Source organism: Alligator sinensis, unplaced genomic scaffold (assembly GCF_000455745.1).
Source record: "Alligator sinensis unplaced genomic scaffold, ASM45574v1 scaffold611_2, whole genome shotgun sequence".
NCBI lineage: Eukaryota > Metazoa > Chordata > Crocodylia > Alligatoridae > Alligator > Alligator sinensis.
The window spans coordinates 2,272,573-2,283,480 of NW_005841869.1; the positions used below are offsets into that span (position 1 = coordinate 2,272,573).

Consider the following 10,908-nt stretch of genomic DNA (forward strand, 5'->3'; position numbering starts at 1 on the left):
AAAGAAGTCCATTGCACCTAACCTTGCTTATTTGGTTAGAGGATAGATTAGTGACTGTAATCAAACCATACTGGAAATCTTGGTCAGTTTTACCCAGCACGTCTCCCTTCGTCCCCCCACACTTACTACTACTTTGCTCCCAAATAAGAAGCAAAGAGAAGCAGCAGCCCAAATGAACAGCTCATCTTACCAAGAAGATGAAAAGCAAAACGTGAAGAGCTCAAGATGCTTTTCTACCAGGAAGAGTTGATAGGGAAGGCTGAGAACATCCTTCAGATGACACATTAAATACACCTGGTTTAACTGGCACCGTGCAAGGGCATCAAAAGGAGGTTGTATTAGTTTCCCCTGGAGGCTAAATTACTTTTTCTGGATAGTATTCCTGAATAATTCCACTCACTATTATCATCATCATCAGAATATATTAAACTTTCAGTTTTTGGATATGCTCATTGAAAAAAAAGTCACTAAATGTGGTTGTACAGCACTTGAAAAAGTTGAATTCTTCCCTGGGGTAAAAGGATTTGGTTCCTTAGGACCTTGTGCAAAAATGTTTGCTTAACTTGCAAAGGGGAATACAACCAGTTTCCTCTGTTCAGAACCAGGGAGTAAGCAAAAAAGAAGCTGAAGCCACTTACAAAAAATCTGGACGTCAGAGTGAGGCGTTACACCACTTGTGTTACTCTTCAGTTCTACAGAAGGGGTGCATCCATCGGCACTATTTATTCCCCAGCATTATTAAAAATTTGCAAAGGCTACTTCCACACTTAGTGGAGAAATGCAAAGAATTCACGTCCTTGTTTCATTTAGCTGGCAAATTCAAAGTTTCTATCCCAACAGGTGATGGCACCACCTTCTCTGGGAAGCACCATACAGGGAGAAATCTTTGTGCACAGCTGCATGCACACAAGGATATGAAAACATTTTCCCATCAAGATTTCTTCCTCCTGCATTTTGTATTGTTTTACAAGTGCATTTCTGCTGCAGTGGAAACAGACCTGATCTCAGCACTTGCCAGAAAAGGAAATCTGCAGTAACTTTTCTTTTAGATAGTGATGTCACACAAGTGTCCCATTAGCGTGTTAGGAGCGCCAGGACTTTTTTTCCCTTTCCTTTTTAAACTAACAAATGTTTGCCATCCATCTGTATCTCAAGAGTCTTCCTTTTCAAGCTGCTGCCCAAGTGCTGCATCCCACCCGAGAACCAAGCCTCCTGCCCTCTCCTCCCCGACAAAGCGATGAGAAACTGACCAACATTTCTCCCGGTATCGGTATTTATGTGGGGAAGGGGAGGAAGCAAGGGGACTTGTGGCAAGTCTAGAAATGGGAAAAGAGCAACAGGGAGTTCCCTAGCCCATACGGGCCCAGCTGCCTCAGTTGTCATGACAGAGAGTGGCCAGTTGGTCAAAGGTCTGACATCATCCGGTAACAAAAGTTTCTAAGGATAGGTTTGGGAAGCAGAAGCAGAAACTACTGGCAGGGAAAATTAAAACAAGACACTGCTACGTTTGCTCAGTGTGCATCTCTTGGTTGGTTTCCAGACTTGTGGATGCTAGGAGTTAATGTTTCCTAAGACTGGCTCATAACTAAACTGGAAGTCACCAGCAGAGAGGGGAGACGGGATTGGGAGGAACTAGGAGTAAAGAGTTCTCCAAAAATCTTTTGTTCTAAAGACATTAGCTACAAAATCCACTTCAGAACTGAAGTGCAGGACACTTCAGCTGCACCCTGTTAGGAGTTCCTAACTTCAGGAAAGAAACACATGTATGCATCAATAATTAACACCATTTCCATGCCAGACAGACATACCTGCCAGCTCCGCAGGAGCTACCTTTTAGAAGCATCATTTTACATAACAAGAATGATTTTATGAATCGTCAAGGTATTATGAACTGGTCTTATTGTCTGACTCGATTTAATTTAGGAACAGGAGTGAGCAGCACTGGGGTTGCTCAATTATTAACTGATGATTGTTTAAAAGAAAGCAGAACATAAGGATCTAATTGTGTGTTTAAGTTGGTGCAACAAAGATTCTGTCTTCATGAGGCAATCAGAATTACACCTCTGTGTGGAAATTAAATGGTGGCTGACTGTTCAAGGCACAAATGTTGTAACCTGTTGAGACTACAGCCAGTCTACTGATGATGCAGGGGATACAATAAGAACTTCAGCGCCTAACTAGCCCTGAGCTGCACAGTTGGAGTATCTCAGAAAACCATCCTGAAAGAGAAGTGAAAGCTCTCCATGTACCTCCATCCTTCTTCTCGGCTTCATCTCGAATGAGAGGGGACGTGAGAACCACCTTCAGCGTTAGCTTGGGCTCCTTTGTGTTACGAATAATAATAGCTGCCTCATTTACACGCTCCTCCACGAGGTACTTCTCCTCTGTGAGTTTCTGAAAGTCACCAAGAAAGGTTTCAAGAACCCCCAAGTCAATCGTGAAAAAGGCAGAATCTCCTAACACAGTGTTTGCCCCTAGAGCTGGTACTACTCCTGGGAGTAGTAGATACAAAGCCGGACATGTCCTACCAACAACTTCCTTGCTTCCCTTGCGTGGAGAGTGGCTAAAGCTGAAAGAATTTTAAAACTATTCTGGCAACCAAACCTATCCCGAATAAAGCTACGTGGCTGCAGCATCGATGCACTATGGTACCACACATCCTATGGACAGTGACCAATTTTCTGGGGCTTCCAAAATGTGAACCATGTACCTGCAACTGTTGGTCTCAGGAAGTATCTACATTCCCAGGTGAGAGCACCTTTAACTAGAAAACCCTGGGTAGGCTGCTGCCATCTTGACAATTAGTGGTAGATCCTAGTGGGTAATTGGCTTCAGTCTCAAGACATTTTGCATGGGCAGACCCCTGTACTTGCATGGAGCCCCATCAAATGAAGTCACACATATATGGGGCTCAAATAGACTTCGAGAGATCATATAGCCCATCGTCTTGGTTTGAAACAGAGGAGGTATACCTAGACCATCCCTGACATGCATCTACTTAACTTGTTCTCAGCTTCCAAAGGCAGCCTGTTCTAGTGTTGTACCACCCCTGCATTTGGGAAGTTTTTCTTAACATACAATCAGCTTGTCCTTTGCTGCACATGACTCATTCCTTTTTGTCCTCTCAGTGGAGAACAACTGATCACCACCCCTTGCATAGCCACCTTTTAAAACACGCATCTGAAAACCTGCAACTCACAACTGTATTCTATTTTTTAGAAAAAAAATCCAATGAAAGTTAAGCTGACTGGTCTAGGGCAATTCTTTCAACCTTTCAATAGGCCGTTTTCTATACTTCTCATCATTCTTGCTCTCTTCTGGACTCTCTCCAACTTGCTTAGATATTCCTTGAAGTGCAGTGCCCAAAATTGGGTATAAAAGCAACTGAGGCCTCCTATCAATACAACCCTGATTACGATACTTCTACTCACCATCCTTCTTCCTCTACCTCAACTTTTTTCCTTTTATTTGCAACAGCACCGTATTGCTGGCCTTCACTGTTTGTGATCTGCTGTGTAACCTGCAGATCCTTTTCGACAGTACTGCTCTGTAGCTAGCTATTCATGGTTTAATTTTCCCTTCCTAAGTGCAGTGCTATGCAATTGATGTTACTGATTTCTGTCGTAATAATTTCAGCTAGCTTCCCAGCATAGCAGCATCATTTTCAGTTCTAATTTTCTTTTCAAGCCCTTGCAACTCCTCCCAGCTTGGCTTCATTTGTGAAAGACACAAGTGCTCTCTTTTCCATTATCCATGTTCTTAACGAGGAGGTCCCAGAACAAAGCCTATGCGAGACTCCACTTGAAATGTCCTCCTAGCTTAACAACAAACCACCAGTAGCTACTGTTAGCATGGTTTTTCAGCATGGTTGTACATCCATTGAAATTGCAATTTCATCGAGACCTCATTTCCTAGTCATTTTATGAGCATATCATGTAAACTGTGCCAAAAACATTATTCAAGATATCCAAGCAAGGGTTTTCTCCTTATCTACTAAGACAGTTATCCTGTCTAAGAAGGAAATTAGATTTGACACGATTTGTTCCCAACAGATTCAGGCCATCTTAGCACCACATCTTGCAGGTATTTACATACTATTTAATGATTTTTTTTCCAGTGAAAGTTAAGCTGACTGAGCTATGTTCCTGGGTCCTCCCCACCACCTCATTTGTAAAAATACTGTTTGCCCTTCCCTGCTCATCTAGGACTTCACCCAACCTCCATGAGTTTCCAGAGCCAATTGCTAATGGTTCAGAGGTTGCTTTATGTTAGTTTTTTAGTATTAAAAGGTAGGTTTCTGTCACATCCTGAAGACTTTATTTGATACCTCTAAACTCTTCTAACCTCTAATTCTTCTTTAACTAGGAACAGGGGTCTGTTTACACGGATCAGCTTTGAGGATTGAAACCAGAGACAGCACATAAAATATCCCCTGTCAAACCACCACTGCTCCTCGAGGGAGATGGAACCATACAGCTTGCTTCTTCCAGAGACCTGCTGCAAGCAACTCATCTACCCTCTCCACATCCCTGCACGCTTCCAGGAGTCTCGTGTATGGGGAAGTCTGTGTCTGCAGGGTACGATATTCTCTCTTTAAAATCCAGACCCGTTTTATGAGCAAATGAACAGTGGGGACAAACAGCGGGGAAGAAGGATGGAAATGTGTACGCCCTCTTTGGAAACAAACACACAACAAGGCAGCAAGCCAGGAGGGAGGGGTTCAATGGGGTATTTGATGGGTATAGTCTCTTGGCCATGGCACAGGCCACAAGTGTCAGGATGGATGTATTCTTCAGGCTCAAGGAGCTGTCAAAGAGCCATTCTCCTGGGTTTAAAGGGAGCAGTATACGTTTCTCTATACAATACTCTTTTATGCAACAAAACCACAGGGGTACAAAGAACTGAGCTCATGATCGTGATTAAAATTTAGGGTTGCTCACCACCCAGCATGCCTTCTCTTCTGAATCACAGAGTCGTTGAGATCTGGGGGGGAGAAGGGGGAAGGAGGAGTGGGGCAGGGGCAGGAGGTGGAATACCCAACACGTAACGCTTCTGCCAGGCAGAAGTTAAAGTTCCTGGAAAGACTCAGGGCAAGGAGGCATGATGGCATGCTCAGGAGGGAGATTTGCAAGATTACCACGTTGTGCGTGCGTTAGAAGTGAGAGCAGAAAACACAATCCGCTGGGCAAATTCCCAAACCAGAGGGTTAGTTGCAGGGCACAGCAGGGTTGACATCAGGAAAAGGGATTGAGGAGGATGGTAAGCTTTGTGGTTAGCTGTTTTTACCCATCATGCTAAGTGTCACATGCTCTAGCTGTTGTCCTAGATTTAAAGTAAGTTCTTTGTTCTCTGTACCTTTACTACTCGCATTTTCTCAGTACCAAATTCCTTTTCAGCCTTTACCCAGCATAGCTTGTAGCCAAATATGCCTTGCAGTGTTATCAATCACTGCTGCAGGACTGCCCTAAATTAAACTCACCTGAATTTGGATTGGGAGATTGTCTTTGACTATATATAACAAGGTCTTTGTGGGTTTTTCTTTGCACATGAGAACCAGCTCCAAATCCATATCATCTTTTATCAGCAAGCCCTTTGCAACCAAGCCAATTCTCATTACACCACACAAGGTCCGACCACCTTGATCCCTGGAAATGAAACAATTCTGAATAATTAAAATGGTAATTTCACACATAGGAAATATTTGTATCATCCTCTCACAGTAAAGGGACAAAGACCAAGGGGACTGATTTCAGTATTTCTGCAATGCAGTACTGACAGGGCAATGAAAAGCATGGGCTGCCTTTATGTAAGTGGGCAACAGGAGGGGGAAGAAGAAATAAAAGGGGCACAAATGGTGAAGTGCATGAAACAGTGCTTTGCAGTTCACACAGAGAAGAGAGTCTCGGGCTAATTATCAAACTCAAACTTTACCTCCAGCTGCAGAAAAGGAAAGGTGCACCCAAGCCTGGAGCAGGTATTTCAAAGGAGCTTGCAACTAGGAAGCCTAAGTCTAATTTGCAGAAGTGACTGGGACCCTTGTGGCCCCATGTCCCAGTGGCTGTCAACAAGATTTATGTGGTGATGTGCCTAAGTCTCTTTGGGAAACTTTATTCCAGCTCTTTTTTGTGCATTTTCTGTAGCTTGCACGTGTAAAATGTTGTATAACTCATTTCTGATGTTTCCTTGAATGCTACAAACACCAGCCTCTTCAGGAAGGCTCCTCAGTTCAAAGAGCCTTCCTTACAGAAGCCCTTCAACAGTTCACCACTGCTGTAGCAAATGAGCCATTAGAGGGTCGGTCTGGGCTCTCCTGAGAAAACTCAGAGAACTTTTAAGAGCCACAGTAAATGTCAGCATTTCAAAGTAAAATAAACACAACTTCAGCTTTGAGCGCTGAGAACAGACAGACCCACAGACGAGATCAATTTAGCTGCCCAGATGCACACAAAAACAGAGGGTGCCTACAGGGAAGAAGAGCCTGAACAATCGCACCCGTGACATTTCTTAGATATGGTTATGCTAATTAAATAGCATCTCACTATGTTCCAAAACCCAGAGAAAAGGGGTGCAAGTCTTAGGGGCGGGGGCAGGGTACTGTGAAACCAGCCTTGCCCACAGCCTCCACCTGTGATATCTCAGCTACATGGGCACAGCTGTGCAGACTTTAAATGGATGCATTGAAGTGGTCTCTTTTTGTCTAAAATGCAGCAAGCAGTCCAAGAGGAGGAAGGGACACTGCCACGGTCAAGCCCAAGTCAGAGCAGGAGCAGACTCACAGCGGGAAGCCCGGTCTCTCAGCGAGGGGGCCTGTCCCCTTCCACCAGGCTGCAGGGTTTCACATCCTATTTTTAGGAAACTAGCCCGATGCTGCGACATGCAGACACAAATCTGGGAGGGAAATGCAATTCTCTTAAGAAACAGCTCCAAGCTGATCTGTTATTTCACTGTGTGCAACGGGTTTCACTTGAACCAGTTTCACTACCCTGGATAACCTGCAAGGGGCTTTGTCACAAAAACCCACCCCCAAATTTAGCAGTGGACTTTTTTTTTTTTTTTTGAAGTTCACAGAAGCATTTGTGTACCTGCAAAGCTTTGAAAACAAGAACTTGCAAAGCCACAGCTGACAGGACAATATACCTTTCATACACAGCAGGTAGGCATATTACTCTGCTCTCTGCAAGCCTGTGGGGAGGATTCATTTGCTAACATTTTGCACAGCATACTGAAGATACCAGCTGCCAGGCAGGTGCTTTACAATGAATAAGCAAGTTCTTTGTTTTAGTTTTATGTTACTTCTCTGCTAATCTAGTCCCTGGTGGGGTTGGCCAAGAAGTACCAGAGCCACATTATGTCATGCTTGGTTAAAACTTGGCTAAAGGATACATTTCAGAGTTATTCCAGGATTCCTCTGCTCAAGAGTACTGGCAAGAGAGATCCCTCGTTATGAAAGAGCGGCATGGCCCCACTGCTGTCACCAATGATGCCTTCTCAGTAGCAGTCAGGACTGCTGTTTGCTGTGTCTGCTCATCTGGAAGCAGGTAGTGCGCAGAAGAAAAAGCATCAGTCGCACCTGTCCGTTCTTCGTACTGCACAGCACCTAGGAGCCCTAGTCAAGGACCAGAGCCTGCTTGTGCAAGGCACTGTACAAAACCAAAACAAAAAAGCACGCTCCCTACCCTGGAGAAATAATGGGAGGTTCACTCACCTGGAAGCTCGGATTAGTCTACACACTAGCTCCTATTACAGGCAAAATACATTTTGTCCTGCACTGTTCCCTGCAAGAACTTTTTCCATTCGTACCACATTCCTTTCTCTGCAGGAACAGACATGTAAATTCTCCATCCCTTTAAGGACAGCAGGCAACACTTACTGATCTATTCACAGATCTAGCTAGCTGCATTACAAAATCCAACAAAATGTTCAAGCCGCTTTTCTTTTTCAAAAGTATCCCGGGAAGGAGTGGGAGACCAAAAAAAGACTGTGTCACTGCTTTGACAGGCGACACCTGGCTTAAAGGCTATTCTTCTGCCTGCTGGCTTTTTGTGAGAGCCTCTGCAGACATGAGATTTATTATAGAGAAGACACAGACACTTACAAAAATGCACTCTAAATTTAGAGCACAGCATGATCATAAAACATCCTGCACACAAAACCATGAAAGTGAAGTCAGGTTGTTTGATTATCTCAACAGCACTTAATACAAGCCCAGGATTTTTCACCAAAACCATTTTAAAAAGCCATTTTGTGCTCAATCTACCCATGTCAGAAAAAGGAAAATGCTGCCAATAGTGCTTGAAAATTACTGACACAACACACACCGCATCCCACATAAGGAGTTCAAGAAGTCAAGAAAGACGGCTCCTCAGCAGAAAACTGACGTTAATTATCTTCCACTGAACATGACAAAGCTTAAATGTCCATCTGTGGAGAAGCAGCCTATCAATCCACCACTGTTATTCCCAGGAGTCCATACAATCACCCTTCCTCAAACCAATTTATCAGTTAATTTATGGAAAAATATTCACGCATTCAAATACTTTTGCAATTTCTGTTTGCATACATTTCGCACCAAAAAGTGACACCTCACCACTTGGCCTAGTGCAAGAACGCTGAGAAGATGCGCGATGCATCTGATAAATATTTATTAGTTAAAGGGAGGGACTCAGAAAACACGGGGATTGGGAGGCCAACATTCAGGCTCATTTATGAAGCCTTGGAATCTGCTTTGCTAAGATCAGCCACTGGATCAAGTGCTGCTGAATGTGTCACTGAGTCCACGATCGCAGAGACAGCCTCCCCCCACAAGACTTCGCAGGGAACAAGCAGGTTTCTTCTCAACAGCTCCCAAACACCGTCACACGTATCGGATAAGAGCCAAGGGAGGAAAACCAACTTTGAGCCAGCGCTGTCAGCGCTTGAGGGACTTTCTACAGGTCACCATATCTGGTGGGATATTTATTCCAATTGTGGAGGCTCTCTGCTCCCCCACCTCTTTTCACAGCTTTCTTCAACAAGCCCATTTCTCACCTGTAAAGTAGAACATGTCTAGCTGCTCAGACACAGCAGTTTCATGTCCCATTTCCCACTGAAATCTGGGAATTGCCAAGGACAGTAACATACAGATCCTTTCAAAGGTGCCACAGAATGTTAGCACTGTTAAGTTTACAAATACGATTCACAAGATAAATCCAGAGATTTCAAATAGAAATCCACAGATGTGGTCTGTCTGAGTTCTTTGCAACAGAAAGACCACTCTTTTTTTTCTGCAAGCAAAGAAAAATTAAAACTAAGAGCTGGCATTTTCCAAGGGGTGCCATGAGTCATCCAGGCAGGGGTGCCTTGAGTCGAAAAAGGTTGAGAACCACTGCTTTGGAGATTTTATAAAAAGAATTATAATCACTGCCTCTTTCATATTAAATCACTGCCTCTTTCAAATTGAAATGTATCTTGAGCCCAGGTAAGTGAAAACAGCAGCACCTGACTGGGTACAATCTTGCTGATTCAGGACTAGATTTTGCCTCTTTTCCTTGGCACTGACTAGTGCCTCATTCCAGAACTGGTCCTTATGGGATCTCAAAGGCATTGCTGGTGGGATAGGGTAATTCTCAGAACGCGGGGAGGAGGCAGGCTTTGGCTTTCAGACACAATATAATACCAAGCTGGAGTGCTAGGCTCTTGATCCTGTCAGCTCTACCTAACATGCTTACCTACATTTTGGAAAACTCAGAAGAAACCTTGCTATTACTATAAAAGATATCAGGAAACGCAGCAGATCCATATGCAACAAAGCAGACCTTCTCACACTGATTATAAAAACAGAACTGTACACACCTACCCTCAAGCAACCCTTTTTAGCACTTTAGAGCTCGGAACAAGGAAAGCTAGAAGGAAAACCCAGAAACGCTCTCTCAGACTGTGTTAGTAAAGGGATGCAATCAGATCAGGTCCTGAGAAGGCCATTACATTAGAAGACAAAGTTTTGTCTAATGAGGACTATAAGTCACAGGACTAGAAGTCATCACATCCCTCTGGTCCTGGCATGGATTTGCTGGGGGTCTTCTGATAAGTCAACTTTTCTGTGCCTCGGGTCCTGGTCTCTAAATTGGGCATAATATTTATATGTAGGGACCTATCGACATTGCAGTAGAAGTGCACTGCCCAGCAGCTCCTTTAATCTTGCTTGTTTTGCTGTGCATCCCCCGCCACCCGATTGGCAGAGGGGCCCTGGCAGCCCCGCCACTTGCTGCTGATTGGCCAGGAGGCAAAAACCGTGGTGTTAACTGTGCTGTGGTTTTTGCCTCCCAGCTGGTCAGCAGCAAGCGGCAGTGCCACCAGGGCCCCTCTGCCAATCAGGAGGGGAGGGAGAGGGTTATGGCGAAGCAATCAAGATTAAAGGAGCGCTGCAAGGCACACTTCTGCTGCAACTTCGGTAGGTCCCTACTTAAATGGTTCAGAGAGTGGGTGAAGCTAAAGTTAGGGCTGTACAGCACTCGAGAGCCCCAAATGCCTGAACTTGAAGAGCTCTTTCTGCAAAACCCTGAAGAGGGGCCAGTTGTTCCAGCTGCTTTTTGAGCTGCTGGAGTTAAACTAGGAGAGCAAAGCTGGCACCAGATCAGGGGATAAACAGAGATGTGCAGTGACAGATGTTTCATGCAGTATGGAATTACACGATATACAGTAATGGCTCCTTTGGAGCAGTTAGTCTGCTGGATAAACAACACACGTTTATAAATCCATTTTTGTCGATTATACTGAAACTGCCCAGAAGCTGAAAAGTTGCGGGTTTGGATTTGCGAGCTCAAGGGAAACATGTTCACCTCTTGAAAAAGCCCACCTACTAACCATACCTTCCAGACATCTCATCTGAGAAAATGAAGCCCTGCCCAGGATGCCAGTCATTACTCTTTC

The 10,908-nt window shown here is 44.3% G+C and overlaps 1 protein-coding gene across 10 annotated transcripts in view; it reads right to left on the reverse strand.

The window, feature by feature from the left end:
- The window catches only part of STRBP (spermatid perinuclear RNA binding protein), a 69,149-nt gene that overhangs the window by 22,867 nt on the left and 35,374 nt on the right, over window positions 1–10,908 (reverse strand). For all 10 annotated transcript variants that reach the window (XM_025194226.1, XM_014526790.2, XM_025194217.1 and 7 more), the window contains 2 exons: window positions 5,480–5,645; window positions 2,250–2,394 (listed from right to left, as the gene is read on the reverse strand). In XM_025194226.1, the coding sequence (XP_025050011.1) occupies window positions 2,250–2,394; window positions 5,480–5,645 (311 nt within the window). The remainder of the gene's footprint in view (window positions 1–2,249; window positions 2,395–5,479; window positions 5,646–10,908) is intronic.